This window comes from Heterodontus francisci, chromosome 11 (assembly GCF_036365525.1).
Source record: "Heterodontus francisci isolate sHetFra1 chromosome 11, sHetFra1.hap1, whole genome shotgun sequence".
Taxonomy (NCBI): Eukaryota; Metazoa; Chordata; class Chondrichthyes; order Heterodontiformes; family Heterodontidae; genus Heterodontus; species Heterodontus francisci.
Window position 1 is genome coordinate 45,732,407 of NC_090381.1, and position 23,811 is coordinate 45,756,217.

Below are 23,811 nucleotides of genomic sequence, written 5' to 3' on the forward strand. Positions count from 1 at the left end.
GTCAAACATTGTCTATAAACCACATTGTTACACTGGAACTAAAATGGGACCTAAAGTTACATCATGCAAATGAACATAGAGGAAGTGGACAAGATTGTAAAACACACACAGTCCATTCGATAGATAAGGCAAACCTGAAAAACCTTTTGGCATTAGAGGTTAGATCATCCGTTTGCATCTCTGTCATTTCACCTTTTTGGAGCTGGGTTTGAAACCAGACCAGATTGATTTCTCTCTGCCATCTGTACAGGTCCGAACTGAAATTGGCATGAAGAGTTTCAGCCCAGTTCTTTGCAGGTATGAGTCCAGAAGACAAGGGTTCCTACAGTTCAATATCAATTTGCACTCAGATTCAGAGAGCCTTTAAGGATTGTTGGTGAGATGTTCAAGAATTCATACTGTTGCAATACATGGTACACTTCCAAATATGGCATTAAGACATTTTGTTGCAGCAGAGTAGAGGGAGTTTTAGTTTGCACCTCTAACTAAGGCAAGCTACACTGGGAAAATTAATGCTGCTCCTAGATGGCAAAGGAGGAAAAGGCGTTCCATTTTCAGCACTGACATATTGAACGAACCACAAAGGAAAATTTAACATACATTGGTGAATTGAACATCTGTATTTCCCCCCAGATCCTGAACCTAATGAGCATATCTTGAAAAGATAAATATCACAGCAGATGGAATGGAAACAGTCCAAACATTGCATTGGAACTGTAAGCATAAACAGTCCTGAGGCTTTTTTTTTTACATTAGAGGAATTTAGCTCACAGCAGACACAAGAGTTTCCCTTTGCTGGTTGCACATCCTTGTCTTCTGCACTCCCAGGTGTAAATGACCTGAATTCCAAAGAACCAGCGGCACCACAGAAACATGAAATTGTGGGTCTATGAACCTGCAAGTGAACCTGACAACTGATATCATACAGTATATTACAATGTGAAACTTAGCTGGTGTATGAAGACCAGACCCAACAAATGTAAATGATGGAGTGGCTGTTCTCCCAGGAATGGAACAAAAAAAGCATTAATAAAACAATTTTATTGCACTGAATTGTCAGTTGAATTGTCACATACCACACAGTTTTTGTAAGGATTTTTCAGAGTACGTGTCACGATCACAACCCTTTCCAATGTGGCTAGTCTGAAGCTCTATTTTGGTCTGTACAGAAGAAACTGCTTCACCACAGGTCTCCAGGTGAATGTTGGAAAGTAATACTTTACTGCCGGAGCCAGACTCATATTCCGTGCGTTTATTCCAGCCTGGAAATACAGAAACAACTTGTGCTTTTTTTGTCGATTTTTAAATAAACCAAAATAATGTTTGAAAGTTATGTTGCCCAGAAGGAGATTAATCCAAACAGCACAGTACAATTAAAAGTATTGCAATATTAACACTGTCACAATAGTTAAAGTCAAACGTTCATGGTAATTGTAAAGCTTACTCTGGGATTTTAAAAAGGACAAAATAGCTGTCAGGGAAGGACTGAAAAATATAGCTCTGACTTGCTTAATTTTCCATACAAAATGAAAAATTAATTCTATGATATTCAATGGAGAATGGAGATCAATTCTAATTTCTGTTGGAAAATACTGGGGTTGTTCATTTAATGAGCAAACATTTCCTTTACAGTGACACATTAAGGGCATTCTGGGAAAGATTTTCCTGTGACTATGTGTAACAGAATTGCAAACACATTTTTTTATGAAGAATACACAGAGGAAATCTACCTTCACATGGATCACTACTAAGTGATGTATTAATATTGCCCTGCTACTTTGATTCCCCAATAATCCCACATAAACCATTTATATCCTGATAAATTGCAAAATAGACCATACCATTGAGTTATTTCCACTAAGAGGTGACTCAATAGATTTTAAAGAAATGATTCTGAAGTTTCTAACTAGAACTGGACATGAGTGGTGAACCCGACTACAGTATACATCCCTTTCACACTTTAAACCTAAAATGCAATGTTAGATGGAACTGCTACTATCTACCATAATGGAGAGGACCTCTGGTGGATCATGGAATTAAGAAGATAATCAATTTTACTCAAATTTTTGTTTTACATGTAAAGTACAATAATACCATATGCATAAGAAATGACAAATTTCATATTTCGAATTTCAAGTAAACTAAACATTGGGAAGACAGAGCCATTATCTTTGGTCCTCAACAGAACCTCTGTTCCCTTGCTACCAACTGCATTCATGTTCACTGCAACTGAGGCTCAACCTGACTGTTCGCAACATTGGTGCTATAGTTGACCATGAGATGAGCTTTCTACCACATATTCGCACCATTACTAAGACCGCCTATTTCCACCTCTGTAACATTGCCGATTCTTCCCCTGCCTCAGCTTTTCTGCTGCTGAAATCCTCAGCCATGCCTTTGTTATCTCTAAACAATTCTAACACACTACTGACCAGCCTCCCAATTCTATCCTCTGCAAAATTGAGACCATTCAAAACTCTGCTTCCCAACTTGCACCAAGTCCTGCTCACCCATCTCCCCTCTGGTTGCTGACCTACTTTGGCTCCTGGTTAAGCAATGCTTAAAATGCTTGAAATTTTAAAATTCTCATCTTGTGTCAAATGCCTTCATGGCCATGTCCCTCCGTATCTCTGTTCTCTCCTCCAGCCTCACAGCAACCAGTCCTGCACCCCATACTGCCCCGTCTTACCACTTCAGAGAGGGGATCTATCATGCTTAGCCATGTGATCTGCTAATTGCCTCCACATGTGAGTTTGATTGAATCGAAGCAATAAAGAAGTGAGTGAAGATGAAATCCTCTCACCCGTTCTGACCACATTATACCTGTGGTCAGTTTTCAACAGGAAAAAATTGAATTATAGTAATGATTATTTTGTTCTCCAAGGAACAGTTGAATCTGGTTATAATGTCTCTTTGACATGATTATGACGTGCATTAGAAATATGATTTTTCTTTAGTTCCACTGGTATTTCTGTACACAAGTAATCTGCTGTAGTATTTGGATGCAGTGTGAACAATGCAGAAATATATTAAAAAGTCTTACCTTGCCAACCTGGTTTGCAAACTGGCTTAATTTCAATGTGAACTAATACATCTTCTGCTGCTTCCTTTTGGCCACAATCATACGCTGTAACCATGAACTTGTATTGATGCTCTTTTTCATAGCTCAACTTCTCGGTGTTCCTAATGTTGCCTGATGAAAGTATGGAATTGTTACTTTTATATTAACACAGTAAAATGTCTCCTCAAGGGAAATTAGTGATGGGCAATAAATGTTGGCCTTCCCAACAAAGTTCACATCCCATAAATGGAAAAAAAACATATTGATTGCTACTGCCATAATTTTCAAACATAATCATTGTTCTTAACTACAACAACAATCCATAAAGCAGAAGCTTAATAGGTTAAATTCTGAACCTGTCCTTTTAATACATTTGTTCCAGGAAAGAAATTGTTGGCCATAAATTAGTCCAGACTGCAGTATCATCTCAAATACACCTATCCTCTCTCTGTTCCTGCTTTGTGCTTGCTATGTCACACTTGCTCACTCATACATGCACACATACAAACACTACTGAAAAGAGCAGTGACATTCAGCAAATGATTGCAGATATATTGCCTACTCGATGTGGGGGCTCCGTTAGCTACATTGACTACAGCATGTTATAGAAAGATGCCAACAGCGTGGGTTCAATCCCTTATCGACTGCCCTCTCACCTTACCCCACGTTTGTGGAGTGGTGCCCCTCAAGTTATACATTACCAACTGTCTCTCTCTAATGGGGAGAGATGCCTATGGTCCTTTGGGACTACAGCTAGAACAATCTACCAGATGTGTTAAAAATCAATTCATGAGGTAATTACTCAGAAGTTTTCACAATTATAAAATTTAATTGGACAGGCCATATCCTCTCCCACACCTCATGTCTTCAAGGCGCTCTTGCGTCTTCCCTATGCTTTGAAGACACTCTCTTCTGCTTACTCTGTCTCTGAGATTTTTCCTTCTATTTTCTTCCAGGCACATTTGCCCACATTTCCACCTGCTTTTCCATTCCTTTCCATATGATGTCAAGTTTCCCCTCCCACTCTACTTTTTGGATATTTTCTTACTCAAGACACACCACCAGCTTTGAAACTTTAACGAATCCATTGCCCACATTGCTATACTTAAAAATCTTTGGAAGAAAATTTTGAAAAGCTTTGGAATTTAAGCTTGAATTAGTAAAATATATCAGTGAAGTAGTTGTGAACAAAGGCTATATTCTAGAAGGTGGGCTGGGGGTTCCAACACATCAGTATGGCACAAAATGGAAGGATATAGGATCAGGTTTCCTGTGCCAAGTTTATGTGCCAGGTGCTTCTCTCACAGGGAGGGTTAGAAGTTTTGTCATTAGGGGAGTCATCCTGGGCTACTCATGTATTTTGCACTAGTGCAAGCTCAGCATAGATAGAAGCTTCCCCCAGTCATCCATTCATCCAGGATGTGTGGCATTGGAGCAAGGAAGGAAGGTACATTTAAAATATCAAAGGAAAGGAGATATTCTGAAAGTCTTACAAAACAAGAGGACAATTGCTTAATTTATAATAAAGGAATATAACACATTTCATTCAGTTGGAACTTACCATTCCTGTCAATAGCGTATGGCACATCAGGTGTGACAATTTCATAATTGCAAATCTGGCTGTACTGAGGAGAGCAATCCTCATCCACTGCTTCCACCTGCAGTATGCTGTCATACAACTTCCCTTCTGTGATCACACCTTTGTATACCGTCTCTTTAAACATTGGTGCAAATTCATTGACATCATTCACCTGAATGTGCACCACTGCCCTGTAAACAGATCACAATACTTTTAGCACGCCATAAAGCGACAACAAAGTACTATCATATTTTTATGATGGTTCAAAATTTATTTTTTAAAAAACAAGAAATGTCCAGAAATATATGCGCATAAATCAAAATCATTGGTAAGGTTTCCGAAACATTTCTTATTGTTTATGAAATGGTTTGCTCCACACAAAGATGTTGCCTGGAAATAAAATAAAGTTAAATACAATAAAGCATATTAAAAAACAGAATAACGCTATGAGCAAGAACCATTAGAAACTTGCCCTCATAGGTATTTAGGCAGACATCTCTTGCTCTTGGATACTACATTTTGAAACAAAGCTTCTTAGTGGAGAAAGCAAGTATAAGTTGCATTTTCTCTACAGAATAGGGACCTCTCTTCGCCTTTGCTGTAGAGGTAAAATGTGGTGCATTCCAATTTTTTTCACATCTCCATTAATTACTATCAGCTAAATCAGCAGACACTGAAAATAAAATGGAGAAACCTGGCAAATGAAAAATAACTGAACTTCGACATATTTATTCCAGATCACCAAAGAACTTTGCGGTAATTATGCATCAGTGATGGCATGCACCCATAGAATTACCCTCGTCCTCTATAAAAGTCAAATGATTACCAAAAAAAAATCTATTATAAACATATTTTTATGTTCTGTGGTACTGGCAGCTGCTAAACTGACATTGTGAGGGAGTGAATAAAACAGAAAATGCAGGAAACACTCAGCAGGTTAGCCAGCATTTATGGCAAGACCAGGTGACTGAATTTCAATGGAAGGAGAGTCATTAAACAAGTGGCACTACTGCTTCAACTGTGCATGTTGGATTAGCTCTTACACTCTATTGGGTTCAGTAGCTCCTGCAGAGCATTGATGTAATCAGTACCACAAAAGTATACTGAAGTGGGTTAGAATTTGTTGCTTGATTTTCTTTTTTAGCATTTATTAAATGGTTAATCCTTACAAGGAAATTATTATTCACTTATAGACTTAAACCCTTCCATGATCCATTCATTTAGATTCTGCATGACTATATGACACTCAGTACTCTCAAAAGAACACAAGAAATAGGAGCAGAAGTCGACCTAACCCTAACCCTACGGCCCATCGAGCCTGCTCTGCCATTCAATACGATCATGGCTGATCTTGGGCTTCAATTCCACTTTGCTGCCCACTCCTCATATCCCTTGATTTCCTGTGAGACCAAAAATCTATCTATCCCAGCCTTAAATGTACTCAATGATGGAGCATTCACAACCCTATATGGTAGAGAATTCCAAAAGATTCACAACCCTTTGAGTGAAGTCATTTCTCCTCATCTCAGTCCTGAATGATTGACCCCTTATCCTGAGACTGTGTCCCAGTGTTCTAGATTCCCTGACCGGTGGGAACAATCTCTCAGCTTCTACCCTATCAAGCCCTTTTAGAATCTTGTATGTCTCAATTAGATTGCCTCTCATTCTTCTAAACTCCAGAGAATATAAGCCCAATTACTCAGCCTCTCATCATAGGACAAACCCCTCATCCCAGGGAGCAATTTAGTAAATCTTCACTGCACTGCCTCCTGTCCAAGTATATCCTTTCTTAAATGTGGAGACCAAAACTACACAGAGTGGCCGGAATCTTATGGTGGATGGACAGGAGCCGGACTCTGACGTGAAAGTCAGTGGCGAACCCGCTTCCGCCTAGCCTGGTGATCCGTCCCGTATTTTACGGATCCCCAGGCTTTAATTGTCCCAAGGTGGGACTTCCAACCACTGGAGGGAGGAGGTCCCGCCTCAATGAGCTGCCGGCCAATCAACGGGCCGGCAGCTCTTAGTCCCAGCAGTGCCACCGGGAGCAGTGGCCACTGCTGGGACTGCAGCCCAGCCGACGCCATGGATCAAAGAGGGAAGGTAAGTTGGGGCATGCCTCACCAGGGGGATCGGTCTTTCCCTGGTGAGGCTGGAATGGTCCTTTTGGGGGAGGGGAGTGTCTTGGGTCCCGGGGGTGGGTTGGGAGGCGGGGTCAGCCCTCAATTGGGCACCCTGTGCCCGACTGCCATGCATCCCCCAACCCCGGGGCGCGGAAAGTCTGGCAGCTATCGCTGGGCGGCCTTTCATGTCCCCAGCACACCCGCTTACCACGGGTAAAATACCCATGGAGGTGGGCGAGGGCCCTTAAGTGGCCGTTAGGTGGCCGCTTAAGGGTCTTGATCGGCCTCGGCCAGGCGGGCCGTTTCCCACCCCCCTGCACCCCCCACCCCACCGACCTCCGTAAACTTGTCCAGAGGCGTAATCAGGGTAGGCCTCCTGGAGCCTGCTGCTCAATTTTACGCTGCCCCCACGCCACCATCCGACCTGCTGGGGCGACGTAAAATTCCGGCCAGTATTCCAGGTGCGGTCTCACCAAAGCCCTGTACAATTTTACTAAGACTTCTTTATTCCTCCAATCCCCTTGCAATAAAGGCCAACATGCCATTTGCCTTCCTAACAGCCTGCTGCACCTGCATGTCTCTCAAGTCTAAACCTTTAATAACTGTACACTGTTCAACACCTGCACATCCAGATTAAGTGTCAATGTATATTATTCTACATTTATATACAAATTTGAATAGCTGTGCCGATTATTTGATGTATTATATCCCTGCAGGTCTAAAATAGGCTGCTGATTTTCCATTGCCCATTTGGCAGCATGGTCAAAGTTGAATTCAACCCTTAGGTTTCCAGAATATCTTTTGAAATCAAAAATATTCGGCATTGATGGTTCTCACATTAGAAAAAAATCAATCGGAACCATTACAAGATCATAAAATTCAAAGAACAGTTACACTGAAAATCTGCCAAATTATATCCTGTCCATTTCCTATAGTTATATAGCATCAATCTGTAGTCTCATCAACATACCCCACAAGTAACAATCGATTCTAACTACATTAGAGACAAGGTACTCACTTGTGAGATTTTTTCCAGTAGGTTCCACCAGGCCTGGCTCCACAGTCATATGCCTGAATGATGAATGTGTATTCTTTCTGAAGTTCACAGTTGATTGGACTTCTTGCATGTAGCAGACCTTCCCCAGATGTCCTGTTTAACACCACAGCTTCAAAAGGCACATCCTGCCCATGGATCTTAAAAGCGCAAATCTCACCTGCAACAAAAAATATACGTTTGTGTGAACACTGTAGTACAAATCTTCTCGGCACTCACAAATTTGAGCCTTCTTGCCAAAAGTGAAAACTAGCAGCCTGAGCTGTGATTTGTGCTAAAGAGCTTTTTTCATATTACAAAAATGATATTTTTAAATGATATGTTAGCCAATCTGTGGAACAACGGGATTCAATTAACAGTGCGTTGGTCCCACCACAATCAGAATCGTATATTTTGATTGGGGGCTTTGACAGGAGCAGTCAGTCGTAACAATCCCAAAACTGAGCTCACTCAATACTTCCATTCTAAGAAATTCCCTGATACATTTCCCTGAGATTAGTGTTGTCCAATTTTAGTAAAGAAAAAAGCTCATACACAATACTGGTAAATGCATTTTTTGTGTATATTTCTTTGAATGTCTACCAACTTATCATATTCAGCAGCATTGTACTGTGCACCTGTCTGGCATAGGTTATCACACACACATCTTGTTGATATTCAAATGAATGCAACAATGAACATCATAACTGGAGCCCTCCGCTCAACACCCCTCCCATGGCTTCCCGTCCTCGCGAACATCACTCCCCCACACATTAGCCGACTGACGGAAGCCCACAAGTTGAAACCATCCATGCTGCAGCTCACTTACCCCTCCATAATGACATGTTCAATCCACCTACTGCCTGCCTTCCATCTCGGTGTCCCATATGGGGCAACCTTCTTGAGCACGATCTACCAGTAGACATCCTTTGGATCAAGGAATGGGAATCATGGGAAGTCACTAACAAGTTCCTTGTGACAAACCACATCTGTCGACTGGCAGGCTTTGAACTACCACGGTGAGAGTGGTCCTTGCTAAGCAGGTTAGGACAAGCCAGGGCCCCTGCGTAGCCAACCTCCACTGCTGGGGCCTCTGTAAAATCCCCTTATGCATTTGTGGAGAGACACAAACAATGCTGCTCATTACTGAGGAGTGTCCCCTCCACAGACTAATCACCTTAAACTCAGCAAATGAGAAGGCTATCACTTGGCTCCAGGGATTTGCCTTCGCTAAATAAATAAATAAATAAATAACATGTCTACCAATATTCAGTGTGAAACTTTGCAGTCTTTCTCTTTCATGTTTGGAAATCTTGTGCTAATTTATCAGACACAGCACATCTTAGTGCAGTTTCCAGGTTTATGTCCAGCAGTTGCAAGTGGTACTTCAACTTTGTCAGAGGGGTTGCTGAAAATGTTGACTCACACGAGGTATGTCAAACCCACCTCTGCTCTGCATCTAGAATGCGAATGGATGTTTATGCCATTTATCACAATGTACCCTTTGGAACTGCTCATTATTTGGTTGGGCTCGCATTATTCTGCTGGCCTGGAGTGGACATTCCGATTGGTGGAGGTGACCATGATGACAGCTCCACTTCCTCATTTAATATTACTGCAGAAGCCCTCCATTTTCCTCCATGTTACATATCATTTTAGCAGATAACTAATAAGCAGTATCCAAGGAAGTAAAGTAGACACAATAAAAAAAACACACACACCCTGCTTTTCATTTTACTAATGAATGCAAGAAAGTGTAAAATATCAATGGCCGGAATTTTATGTTACCCCAACGAGTGGGATGGTGGTGGGAGCGTGGTGTAAAATGGAGCAGGAGGCACCGGGAGACCTACCCGACCCACTCCCACCTGCGCCGCCACTTTACACAGGGCGGCGAAAAACGGCCCGCCCGCCCAAGGCCAATGAAGGCCCTTAAGTGCCTTAAGTGGTCACTTAACGGCCACTTAAGGGTCATCGCCCACCTCCACGCGGATTTTACGCATGGCAAACGTGGGTCCTGGAGCCAGGAGAAGCCACCTAATGAAAGCAGGTGCTTCCGAGCATCCTGGGGTGGCCCTCATGATCGGGCACCCAATGCCCGATGGAGGGCCGCCCCCGCTACCCTAACGGCCCCCAAGACCCAACACGCCCCCCCTTCCCGCCAATCGACTACCCTTGCCTCGCTGGGGCCTGACCGATTATCCCCGGCGAGGCAACCAAAACTTACCTTCCCACCTGGCTCCCAGGCATCTTGTCTTCATGCTGGTCTGCAGTCCCAGCAAAGGCCACCACTCCCAGTGGTGTTGCTGGGACTAAGAACTGCCTGCCTGCTGATTGGCCAGCAGCTGCATTAGGTGGGACTTCCTACTTCAAGTGGGTGGAAGTCCCGCCTCACATCAACTGAAGCCCGGGAACCCGCTAAATACGGGTCGGATCCCCAGGCGAGGCAGAAGCGGGTTTAACACCGACTTTTCAGTAAAGTTCCGGCCAGTGTTACACAAATATGTGCTTTTAGATCACACACCCAATGGCAGTATTTATTACTCATTTTTTATTTACTAATCGAAAATGTAATTAGCCACATCCAGATTCCCAATTCGCTGCATATACATATTAGTGGCTAATGCATTGAACAACACTCCTCGAGATGTGGTTTTGCTGGTTATAATTGAGGCCCAGTTGCTTAGTATTAAAAAAGTGCAGTCTACATCACTGTTAATCTGCATTGAAGTGAATATTTCAAATAATCTTTTCCAGCTATGAAAGCAACTTTGACTGAACTGAGTTGTGAACACAGGCATTTGGCACTTCCATAAACACACCACCGCTCCATTTTGAAGCGTGATGAAGGAGGACAGCTTCTACTCTGAATACAGCTATTTTAAAAACATGATAAAATGTAGATAGAAATTCCCCAATTTGTCTCATCTATAAAACATTCAGAGGAGACATGGCCCAGCTTTTTAAACTGCTAATAGCAACAGATAAGATGCGTTGTCTGCTGTTGCATTGTTATTGGTAGTATTTTCAGTAGTGTTTCAGGGACGACCTGGAGAAAGTCTCAGGCTCAGGTAAAGGTTAACTCAGATATAAAAACAAGAAATGCTGGAACCACTCAGCAGGTCTGGCAGCATCTGTGAAAAGAGAAGCAGAGTTAACGTTTTGGGTCAGTGACCCTTCTTCGGAACTGACAAATATTAGAAAAGTCACAGGTTATAAGTAGGTGAGGTGGGGGTGGGGCAAGAGATAACAAAGGAGGTCGAGATTGGACCAGGCCACATAGCTGACCAAAAGGTCACGGAGCAAAGGCAAACAATATGTTAATGGTGTGTTGAAAGACAAAGCATTAGTACAGATTAGGTGTAATACACTGAATATTGAACAGCAGCAAGTGCAAACCTGAAAAAAAAATAGTGGGTAAGCAAACTGAACAAACTAAGATGAAATGAAATAAATGCAAAAAAAGATTGTAAAAAATGTAAAAAAGAATGTAAAAAAAAAGGAAGAAAAAATAACTAAAAATGAAAGTAAAATGGGGGGCTGTCATGCTCTGAGATTATTGAACTCAATGTTCAGTCCGGCAGGCTGTAGTGTGCCTAATCGGTAGATGAGATGCTGTTCCTCGAGCTTGCGTTGATGTTCACTGGAACACTGCAGCAATCCCAGGACAGAGATGTGAGCATGAGAGCAGGGGGGAGTGTTGAAATGGCAAGCAACCGGAAGCTCAGGGTCCTGCTTGCGGACTGAGCGGAGATGTTCTGCAAAGCTGTCACCCAGTCTGCGCTTGGTCTCCCCAATGTAGAGGAGACCACACTGTGAGCAGCGAATACAGTATACTACATTGAAAGAAGTACAAGTAAATCACTGCTTCACCTGAAAGGAGTGTTTGGGGCCTGGGATAGTGAGGAGAGAGGGGGTAAATGGGCAGGTATTACACCTCCTGCGATTGCAGGGGAAGGTGCCATGGGACGGGGACGAGGTGGTGGGGGTAATGGAGGAGTGGACCAGGGTGTCGCGGAGGGAACGATCCCTTCGGAATGCTGACAGGGGAAGGGAGGGGAAGATGCGAAAGGTTAACTCAGAACTGTTTATTATTTCCATTGCACTGTATACACGCTCCTCAAGCCACCTAAGCTAGCATCCTCTGTGCTTCTCTTTCTTCTCCAGCCTATCTCATGTAACTGTTGCATCATCAATCAGTGAGAGGGGTCTCTCTCACGGTCTTCTGTATCAACCCTTTACATCCTTATAATACATCTCCCACCAAGTCTTTATGCAACATTTTCCAAATATATATACATTTACGACTTCTCTACTACTTTGTCTCCCCCCAAGTCTCTGACTTTACAGATTCAGTCTCATCGGAGGTTTGACAACTCTTCCCGATCTGGTTGTAATCTGTCTGGGGCGATCAGTAGTCTTCGTAGGAAGTTTGGGTTGTTGACTTGGTTTATCATTTCTACGGTTTGTAGTAATTCGTTCAGTTTGGGTTTGTTCATCTTCATCTTGATCTTGCAGATGGATTATTGGCTGTTGCTTTTGTAGAATAGGAATGATATTCCTTCGATTCCTTTGTATGTTCCCTCCAGTCATTCATATACCATACGATCGCTGATGGTCCTCACGTTTATGGAATACAGTACCTTCCCATTCCAGGTCACGTATCCAAACTTTTTGACCATTGTTTAATTTGGATCAGCTTCTCACTTGAAATCTTCTATTATAATTCTGAGTTTGTTTTCTTCTGTAGGAGTTTTCTCTTTCTGGAACTTTCTTGTAGTCTTGTGTCTTCAATCCAGGAATTAATTGTTGATGCAATACTGAAAGCTGTGTTCTTAACTTCCTTCATATCAGTAATCCATGCAGGAGTGAGATAGGAAGATCTTCATTTTTCTTGAGTAAACATTTTTTGGTTCGTACACCTCGTTCTGCCTCGCCATTGGACTGTGGCTACCTCAGTGAGCTCGTAAGATGCTGAAAGCCCAGTCAGATTACAACCAGATCAGGGAGAGTTGTCAAACCTCTGATGAAACTGAATCTGTAAAGTCAGAGACTTCGGAGGAGAGAAAGTAGTAGAGAAATCATAAATGTATATATGCTTGGAAAAATGTTGGATAAAGACTAGGGGGGAGATGTATTATAAGGATGAAAAGGGTCAATACAGAAGACAGTGAGAGACCCCTCCCACTGTCAGAGTGATGATGCAACAATCACATGAGATAGGTTGGAGAAGAAGAAAGAGAAGCACACAGGATGCTAGCTTAGGTGGCTTGAGGAGTGTATATATAGTGTAATGGAAATAATAAACAGTTCTGAATTAACCATTACCCGAGCCTGAGACTTTCTCCAGATTGTTCCTGAAACACCACTGAAGACACTACTAATTACAATACAACACACAAGTCATCTCCTCCAACTGTTCTTGGACTTTGGTTAATAATGGATGAGGTATTCTTCTTGGTGTGAAGAAACACACTAGCCTGGTCCCTTCCTTCAGAGTGATCCTGTACTCCATCTTTAGTTTTCCGAGCCCTGTGAACAGCTTCAGGAATTCTGTTTGAAGGGAATTGTTTACCTTTGTTTGCTTGACTTCGGCTACCTTCTTAATCAACTGCTGTAAAACTCTTGATTATGTAAGACGTATAAGGTCTCTACCCATTGTCTGCCTCCATGCTGAAGAGTTGCTTGGAGTTTGCCTTTTACCCGCAGTTGTGTCCCGCCTAGACCATGCAACTGTATATCTGTTGGTTGCAGGTAATGTATCCTAACTCATGGCTCTTGGCCAGACACTACAGTGACGCTAGCCCCTGTGTCAAACTTAAAATTCGTGAGGTGCCCATTCATGTAGATATTTGCCATCCAGAAATCTTGGTCTGGGTTACTGATTTCTCCCAAGAAATCTCCTGGTTCTTGCTGGACTTATTCACTGCTCTTTGTGTGAAGGTCTTCTGCTTTGTACACTTAAGCGAAGAAATTTTGCTCTGGCACATTTTCCCATAGTGTCCAGTTTTTCCACAATTAAAACACTCAGCTTTATTTGCTGGATGACTGCTCTTGTCTGTAGGTCTTCTTGGCCCCACAACGTTGGCAAGGTTTCCTGTGTCATGCGCCTTCTCACCTGCATGTTTTTTCTGTTCCACAAAGCGTTTCCCTGGCTTTGGCTTAACAAATTGTACGAGCATTGGACTCCTTCTCATCCACAGCTTGTATTCAGTTCGTAGGATGTTCCTATTCTGTTTGCGAACTTCAGCCTGTCTAACAATTTGAATGGCCTTTTCCAGTGTTCGGTCTTCCTGGGATTGCAACAGGTCTGACAAGGATTCATCAGCTGTGCCGGTGACTATCCTGTCCCTGATAAGTTTTGTCCTTAATTCGCCATATTCGCAACCTTCTGCCAATCTATACAGATCATTAACATAGGAGTCTACAGATTCACCAATCTTCTATGCCCACTTATTAAATTTGGCTCTTTCCAAGATTTTATTGCTGCAAAGATTAAAATATTTGTCAAAGTACCACTTTGTATTTATCAGAAGCCTCGTTGATTCCTTGTTGGGCAATTACGTCATCCACAATCACATCTACTGAATATAGAAGGGTGTTAACTTATTCCACTTTAGATTTTTGTGGAGTTGAGAAGCAATTCTAAACCTTAGGAACCTTTCTCTCCATAATAGTCAATTTTGAATCTGATTGGCTCTCTCTTAATTTTGGAAACTCTCAGGCGTTCCCAATTTTGCATCCATATTGCCTTCTTTTCTTGAATAGACTTTTTAGGGTGTTCCCCTTTCTTTAAGAAATTTGGCTTTTTGTTCAGGCTTGCTTTAATGGAGGTGTCCCCGCTGTTTTCGAAAGTGCCCTGCTGTTTTAATAGGCTTTTTTAGGGTGTTCCCCTTTCTCTAAGAAATTCAGTTTGTTCATTTTTTTCAGGCTTGCTTGCTTTAATGGAGGCGTCCCTGCTGTTTTCGGGAGGTTCCCATGCTTTTCGGGGGTTTCTCGCTCTTCGTCTTCATGTTCAGCCCGAGTGAAGGATTGGGTTTTTTCCCTTTTTTCACTTTCCAAGCACAATGCCTTTAGAAAATTACTTCAAGCTTTTCAAATTCGATCTACGATCGTCAGTATTGTGACTCACCTGGTCGCTGGATTCTACTTGCGGGCTACCATGCTTCTGTAGTGCAGCATCTATTTCTGTGCTCTGACTTGGGGTAGATCCGGAGCTCTTCACAGCCTCTTCTGCTGGTAAGTAGTTTTCTTACTGTACTGAGCAAATATTTATCTTTAAATTTCTCTGTTGTTCACCAATGTTTCACTGTTGTCGCCATGTTGCGTGTTGTTTTTTTTTATTCATTCGTAGGATGTGGGCATCGCAGGCTATGGCAGAATTTATTGCCCATCCCTAACTGCCCTTGAGAAGGTGGCAGTGAGCTGCCTTCTTGAACCGCCGCAGTCCATGTGGGGGAAGTACACCCACAGTGCTGTTTGGAAAGAAGTTCCAGGATTTTGACCCAACAACAGTGAATGAGTGGCGATATAGTTCCAAGTCAGGATAGTGTGTGGCTTGGAGGGGAACTTACAGGTGGTCGTGTTCCCATACAACTACTACCCTTGTCCTTCTAGGTGGTGGAGGTCGCGAGTTTGGAAGGTGCTATCAAAGGAGCTTTGGTGCGTTGCTGTAGTGCATCTTGTAGATGATACACATTGCTGCCACTGTGCATCGGTGGTGGATGGAGGGAAAGTTTGTGGATGAGGTGCCAGTCAAGTGTGCTGCTTTGTCCTGGATGGTGCCGAGCTTCTTGAGTGCTGCACCCATCCAGGCAAGCGGAGAGTATTCCATCACACTCCTGACTTGTGCCTTGTGGACAACCCTTGGGGAGTCAGGAGATGAGTTACTCACCACAGGATTCCTAGCCTCTGACCTGCTCATATAGCCACAGTATTTATATGGCTACTGCTGTTCAGTTTCAGGTCGATGGTAACCACCAGGATGTTGATAGTGGAGGATTCAGTGATTGTAAGGCCATTGAATGTCAAGGGGAGATGGTTAGATTCTCTCTTGTTTAAGATAGTCATTGCCTGGCACTTAAGTGGCAAGTAACATTCACGCCACACATCAGCCCAAGCCTGGATATTGTCCAGGTCTTGTTGCATTTCTACACGAACTGCTTTAGTATCTGAGGAGTCGCAAATGGTGCTGAACATTGTGCAATCATCAGCAAACATCCCCACTTCTGACCTTATGATTGAAGGAAGGTCATTGATGAAGCAGCTGAAGATGGTTGGGCCTAGGACACTACTCTGAGGAACTCCTGCAGTGATGTCCTTGAGCTGAGATGATTGACCTCCAACAACCACAACCATCTTCCTTTATGCTAGGTGTGACTCCAACCAGCTTGTTTTCCCCAATTCCCATTGACTCCAGTTTTGCTAGGGCTCCTAGATGCCATACTCAGTCAAATGCTGCCTTGATGTCAAGGGCAGTCACTCTCACCTCTCCTTGAGTTCAGCTCTGTTGTCCATGTTTGAACCAAGGCTGTAATGAGGTCAGGAGCTGAGTGGCCCTGGTGGAACCCAAACTGAGCATCGCTGAGCAGGATATTGCTAAGCAAGTGCCACTTGATAGCACAGTCTATAACACCTTCCATCACTTTGCCGATGATCAAGTGTCGACTGATGGTGCGGTAATTGGCCAGGTTGGATTTGTCCTGCTTTTTGTGTACAGGACATACCTGGGCAAATTTCCACATTGCTGGGTAGATGCCAGTGTTGTAGCTGTACTGGAACATCTTGGCAAGTTCTGGAGCACAGGTCTTCAGTACTATTGATGGAATGTTGTCAGAACCTGTAGCCTTTGCAATATCCAGTGCCTTCAGTTGTTTCTTGATATCACATGGAGTGCATTGAATTAACTGAAGACTGGCATCTGTAATGTTTCAGCAAATGTTTCAGCCTTATCTTTTGCACTGATGTGCTGGGCTCCCCCATCATTGAGGCTGGGGATATTTGTGGAGCCACCTCCTCCTGTTAGTTGTAAAATTGTCCATCACTATTCATGACTGGATGTGGTGGGACTGCAGAGCTTGGATTTTATCCGTTGATTGTGCGATCACTGAGCTCTGTCTATTGCAGGCTGCTTACGCTGTTTGGCACACAAGTAGTCTTGGGTTGTAGGTTCACCAGAGTGAAAGCTTATTTTGAGGCATGCCTGGTGCTGCTCCTGGCATGTTCTCCTTCTCTCTTCATTGAAGAAGGGTGATTCCCCGGTTTGTTGGTAATGGGAGAGTGGTGGATATGCCGGGCCATGAGGTTACAGATTGTGGTTGAGTACAATCTGATGAGGGCCCACGGAGCCTCATGGATGCCCAGTTTTGAAGCTAGATCTGTTCAAAATCTATCCTATTTAGCACAGTGTTAGTGCCCCACAAGGACTGTACAGTGGTCACTCCTACCAATACTGTCATAGACAGTGTTACGACCAGGTGAGGCAGGAGTCTAGGGCTCCCCTCTCAGCCTTTGTCTGGTTTGGCTGTAATTGGGTTTAATTTTTAAAATATCATGTTTTTAACTTCCCCTCAGTGAATATTTGTTCACCACTCTCTAATTATAATGGCAAAGAAATCAACCAGACAGATTTTCTTAGATTTAAGCAAGACAGGTGTAAGTTTATTCACCTTAAAACTCTAATTTGGTTAAAACTACTAGAAATATGTGACGCAATCAAGCTAGCATGCATATGCGATAAACACACACGTAAATAGAGACTGAAAAGGAGAAAGAATAAAGGGGAAAGATTTGAAGCAATAGCTGGAGTTCAATTACTGTTTGTGGATTTGATGTACAGTTTTTGATTGGAGTTAAATCTTGCAGTTCTCGTTGGGGCCCAGTGCACACTTTCACTTGTTTAGCTGTAGGAGTCTTCTCTCTTGAGGTTTGAGTGGCTTTAGTGGATCCCCTCTCTGTTGTCTTCAAATTGCAGTCTCCCTTTCTGTGTAGCTCCTTATTTGGAACAACTTCCCCAGTGAGGTTTGTGGATTTCCCCCAAGCCTAGCACACACCCTCAGTGGGGAGGGGAAGTGGGGGGGGGGTTGGAATGCTGGCTTCCACACATTCAATGTCTCTTGATCAAAATCCAATTGGCTAATTTAATCAGGGAGGCACTCCCATTGTCTTTGAGAATGCAATTGCGCATCCATGTTTTCACACCAGTTGTGATCTTTTAAAACAAGTTATTTTCAGGCCAGTAACAGTTTAAAATTAATGTTCCATGTGACAAAATTAATATGTCTCATTGTTGGCAGGTTTGGTTTCCAATACACCTCCACATGCAGCGGAATGAAATGCGATATTAGGAGAGCATTTCATCATAAAAATAGAGAGAAGAGAAAGTACAGGAAAACACATGCATTTCTCTCATTCATTCTCATTCATTTAGAATTGCTAAAAATTATTAGAAAGCCTGTCTTTCCTTTGTAGCAGTGCTGTTAGACTGCCCCTTTCCCCTTGAGGTGGGGCTGAGATAGCTATGTGTTGCCCCAAAGGGGTTTGAAATTTCTTCACTATCAGCATGCAATGTGTTGGGAACGGGCATCCCAGTAAATATGTGATTTTTTTTGGGGTGGTTTGCAGTTTACACGTTTCCATGGCTGCTTCGGGCGTCGCTGTTCTTGTTGAGGTCTGCAGGGCGAGGGTTAGATTTAATTAGCCTTGGTTTGGAGTTCTGCTTATGAGAGCTGGCAGTGGGTGGATCCACTCTGATCTCTCTTTCAGTGCCCTGATGAGTCAGGCAAGTGCTTTTCGCTTTAGGGGATGGTTGTTTCTCTTTTCTCCTGACTGTGGGGTAGGAATCTTTTCTAATATTCCCTTTTTCCTCTGGGATAATCCTGCTTGCAGGTATTTGTCTAGATTCTACTGCACTCCCCTGCAGCACTTTGACTATGTGAGGCATCACCCTCACGATTTCTCTGCCCTCTTGAGGACTTTCTTTGTCTCTGTAGATCTCTGTAAATGCTGTCAGCAACTCTGGTGGGGTGCTTCTAGTGTCTGCATTTACATAGGAGGAGGTGGGATCTAATTTTTCCAACATTTTGGGGTTGGCTGACCGGACAGTAGGAATTTCCATTTGGGAATTCTCTCGGATCTCCTCTAACCTGTCCTCTTTGTCCCTTTTTCCCCTTTCCTTTCTAACTTCTTTCCAGCCTTGTGCCTGTCTGTCCCCTTTTCTTCTCAGCAGGCGTCCCTTACAGTACACCGGCCCTCTGCTGGAGGGTCCTCCAAATGCCAATACAAGACTTAAGGGTGCAGATTTCACTGTATGTTGAGGTTTCCCCCTCAACCTGGCACATGTAGCAACTCTTACAGTACTCCATCACATCTTTGTGGAATTTTGGCTAGTCAAACTGCTGTCTTATGCGGGCTTTGGTTTTTCGCATACCGACATCTACAGCCACTGTAATCTCATGGGCCATTCTTAATATTTCTCTCCGGTACCTCTATGGCACCACTACCTGGTGAACTACCGTCCACTCTTTGTCCTCATGTCTGTGAGGAGAACTCCACTTCCTCATCAGTACGTCATTCTTTAAATAGTAGCAATCAGGGACTCCCTCTGCTTCAATTTCAGACTGGGCAGCCTGTGCTAACTCTCTCAGTATTGGGTCGGCTTGCTGAGCCTCAGCTAGAGAGGATTTCATTTAATTTATTCCCTAACTTTCCAAAGAAAGTTTCAGACAGACAGACCTCATGGTCATCTACCTGCAGTGCCAATTCAGTCTACTCTGGGGGAGCTGGTTTGGTCATGGCCCAATTCATTACACATTCAAGGGAACGGCAGGGGACCGTCTCCTGCCACTGCCCTGTCCCTCTGACCTCCTGCGGTCTCTCTTTCACCACTGGGAAAACTACCACCTTCGCCCCCCCTGCAAGATCATTACCTAGGAGTAGGTCAACCCTGTCCACAGGCAAACTAGGGACAATCCCAATGGTCACCTGTCCTGCAACTGGGTCGCACTCCAAGTGCACCCTGTGCAAAAGTATAGATGTACACTACCTTCTAATACCATTCACCACCAGTCTGGTATTTACTGCACTCTCTGGGGGAAAGGTCAGGCCTTTTCCCAGTAAAAGGTATCTAGTGGCCTCTGCGTCCCAAAGGATTACTTTGGACTTGCTTGCCCCATTCGAGGGGTACGGGGTTACTCTCCCTACAGACACAAAATCCTGATAACCTTCAGGAATCCAATTAAATTTTCCTGCACTCACAGCATATGTTTTTGGGGCCTTACTACTGCTGCAGTTAAAGCCACAGCTTATTCCGCTGTGCGTTCCATCAGGGTCCTTTCTATTTCACTGATCGGGTGTTCCCTGATTAACCCGACAGGCTTTCCCCGTAGTCAGCACCATGGAAGCACACAGGTCTCCGGGTCTCACTCCTACGTACAGCACTATCCTTTTTGGCTGGAGGAAGGCCCTCTGGGTCTCCTGCTTTCCTTTCTCTCCCAGGACTGCTTGGGCTTCTATCACCTTCCCACCCTTTGTCCTTTTCGGATTGTGGGGGAATGGGGTATATTAGAGCAAACTCATCAGCCTTGCTCTATGAACTTTTTGTTTCTCTACATGAGTCTTTATGGAGAGGGGGAGAGAGTTTTAAATTCCTCTAGCAGAATTACCTCTCTGATGTATTCATAGCTTCGCTGTACTTTAAGAGCCCTCAGCCACTGGTCAAAAGCTAGCTGCTTACTTCTCTCACACTCCAAGTAAGCTTGATCAGCTTGCTTCTTGAGGGTTTGTCAGTTCATAATTGGATGAACTCTCATCTGTCAACAGGGAATAAACCTCATGGGCTTTTCCTGTGAGCTTACTTTGTAGCAGAAGAGTCCAGGTCTCAGCTGGCCACTTTAACTGCCTTGCAAGTTTCTCAAAAGAGATGAAAAATGTTTCCACGTCTCCCTCATTGAATTTTGGGATCAGTTGGAAAAATTTTAACAATTCTGTACACAGCCCCAAATTACTGTTCTCCAAATTGACCATGCTTTCACTGTGGTTACTCTGTCACCCCCTAGTTAACTCAAGCTGCCTTAGCTCTCTTTCATCACATTCCTTCTGGAAGGTTCTTTCTCTTTCTCTCTCTCTCTCCTCTCTCTCTTTTTCTTTCTCCTGTTTCTCCCTTTCTCTCTCTCTTTCCCTGTCTTCTAATTCAAGTTTCCTCTGTTCCAATTGTATCTTTGCTAGCAATACCATGTCGGAGTCTATTTCTAACCCTGTCTTTGCTTCTTTAGATTCGAGGGAAAATGGTTGGCCACTAGTCTTAGGAGTTTGGACTTGTTAGCCTTGGCACAGAAAGTGATCCCACACTGCTCAGCCATATTCCTCAACTCTTCCATAGACAGTGCCTTTAACTTATCCCAGGTTACTTCACCCTGGCTTGGGGAGATACTGGCTTCAGTGGCAGACATGTTAGTATTCTGGCACACACAATCACAAGAAAACATGTATTGAAATCTTTTCTCTTTTTGATTGGGATCAATTTGACTTCCCACTTCCAATTTCTCATTTGTCTGTGGGTCCAATCACAGACGCTAGCCCCCAAATTTCTGTTACAACCAGGGGAGGTAGAGGTCTAGGGCTCCCCTCTCAGCCTTTGCCTGGTTTGGTCGTAATAGGGTTTAATTTTTAAAATACCATGCTTTTGGCTTCCCCTTAGTGAATCCTTGTTCACTGTTCTCTAATTATAATGGCAAAGAAATCAACCAGACAGGTTTTCTTAGATTTAAACAAGAAAGGTGTATGTTTATTAACCTTAAAACTCCAATTTGGTTAAAACTACTAGAAATACATGACACAACCATGCCAGCATGCATATGCGATAAACACACAAGCAAATAGAGACAGAAAAGGAGAAAGAATAAAGGGGAAAGGTTTGAAGCAATAGCTGGAGTTCATTTACTGTTTGTGGATTAGATGTACAGTTTTTGATTGCAGTTAAATCTTGCAGTTCTTCCAGTACACACTTTCACTTGTTTAGCTGCAGGAGGCTTCTCTCTTGAGGTTTGAATGGCTTCAGTGGATCCCCTGAACATTGTGAGAGAGAGAGAAAGGGAGAGACTTTCCTTCTCTGTTGTCTTCAAATTGCAATCTCTATTTTTCTGTGGTAAAATTCAAAAAACTCCAAGTTGGCCAGCAGGTTAGTCATGTCACTTATTTGGAACAACGTCCCTGGCGAGGTTTGTGGATTTCCTCCAAGCCCAGCAGGCCCCTCAGTGGGTGGAGGGGTGGGTGCGGATGGGGATGGGTGGGAGCGGGTGGTGGTGAAATTCTAGCTTCCACACATTCAATGTCTCTTAATCAAAATCCAACTGGATTATTTAATCAAGGAGGCACTCCCATTGTCTTTTTCAGGCAGCTGTCTTTTAAAATGCAAATGTGCAGCCATGTTTTCAGACCATTTATGGTCTTTTAAAACAAGTTATTTTCAGTCCAGTAACAGTTTCAAATTAATGTTCCATATGACAAAATTAATATGTCTCATTGTTGGCAGGTGTTGTTTCTTTCAAAACTGATGCATCTGTGACAGACAGATTGGTGAGGATGAGGTCAAAAATTCCCTCTTGTTGGTTCCCTCACCACCTGCCACAGACCCAGTCTAGGCATCTATGTTCTTTAGGACTTGGCCAGCTTGGTATGTAATGGTGCTACTGAGCCACTCTTGGTGACGTACATTGAAATCCCCCACCTAAAGTACATTATACGCCCTTGCCACCCATAGTACTTCCTCCAATTGGTTTCAAATTCCACCTTAAGCCATGGTGGGAATCGAACCCATGCCCCCAGAGAAATAACCTGAGTCTCTGAGTTACTAGTCCAGAGTAACTAGTGTCTTCAGTAGTGTTTCAGGGACAATCTGGAGAAAGTCTCAGGTTCAGGTAAAGGTTAATTCAGAACTGTTTATTGTTTACATTATACTATATATACACTCCTCAAGCCACCTAAGCTAGCATCCTCTGTGCTGCTCCTTCTTCCTTTCCAGTGTTCCGACCCAGTGAGAAAGGTGTCTAGGGGTCCCTCTCAGCCTTCACATGGTCTTACTGTAACAGGGCTTAATTTTAAACACAGCCTGTTTTTAGCTCCCCCTTGGTGAATCCTTGTTCACTGCTTTCAATTATAAGGCAAAGAAACCAGCACAAACAGGCTTTCTTAGGTTTAAAGAAGAAAAGTTGAAATTTATTAACGTTAAACTCTAATTCGGTTGACGCCTATGGATACATGATGCGCCCACACTAGCATGCATATGCGATACACACATGCAAATAGATATGGAAAAGAGCAGAAGAAAAATAAAGTGGAAACGTTTGAAGCAATATCTGATGAGATTTTGTCATGGTTCTTCGAGCTCACTGTAGAGTCCTTGATTGTAAGTAGATCCTGCTTTTTGTTGGGGCCCAATATTCTTCTTAAACCTTGTTGCTGTTGGAGACTTTTCTCTTTTGGGGTTCATGTGTCTTCAGTGGATTCAGAGGCTTGTGAGAAAGAGATGGGAGCAGACAGGAGAGATCTCCTCAGTCCAGGAGCAAACAGACACTCTCTGAGTTCAAACTGTTTGTACAATTCAGAAAAACTCAGGTTTCCAAGCAGGTTAGTCATGTTTTTAACTGGTCTGACCATGTCTTGGATTTACATCACCTTAGCAGCCTCTGGAATGCTCCTCTTACACACAATACCTGGTGATCAAGGTCCATTGTGGGTTGAATGTGTCAGGGAATGGTCCTTTGTCCTTCCAATCACCGTCTTTTAATATGCAGATGTCTTTCCAGCCATGGCTGATCTGTTTAACAAGTCCTTTCTTCACTCCAGTAACAGTTTAAAATCAATGTTCATGACAAAATTAATGTGCCTCATTCTTGGCAGGTGGGGGCCTAGCATGACACCAGCCTATCTCATGTGACTGTTGCATCATCACTCTTACATCCTTATACCACAATATGAATGTAAGCAGATTACTTAAGTTACATTGTGTGAACCAATGGAG

General features: G+C 43.3%; 1 protein-coding gene across 1 annotated transcript in view; it reads right to left on the reverse strand.

Moving 5' to 3' along the window:
- The window catches only part of clstn2a (calsyntenin 2a), a 540,968-nt gene that overhangs the window by 97,102 nt on the left and 420,055 nt on the right, over window positions 1-23,811 (reverse strand). The window contains exons 4-7 of the mRNA XM_068041418.1: window positions 7,779-7,974; window positions 4,623-4,831; window positions 3,044-3,193; window positions 1,077-1,262 (exon numbers count right to left, since the gene is read on the reverse strand). Of these exons, the coding sequence (XP_067897519.1) occupies window positions 1,077-1,262; window positions 3,044-3,193; window positions 4,623-4,831; window positions 7,779-7,974 (741 nt within the window). The remainder of the gene's footprint in view (window positions 1-1,076; window positions 1,263-3,043; window positions 3,194-4,622; window positions 4,832-7,778; window positions 7,975-23,811) is intronic.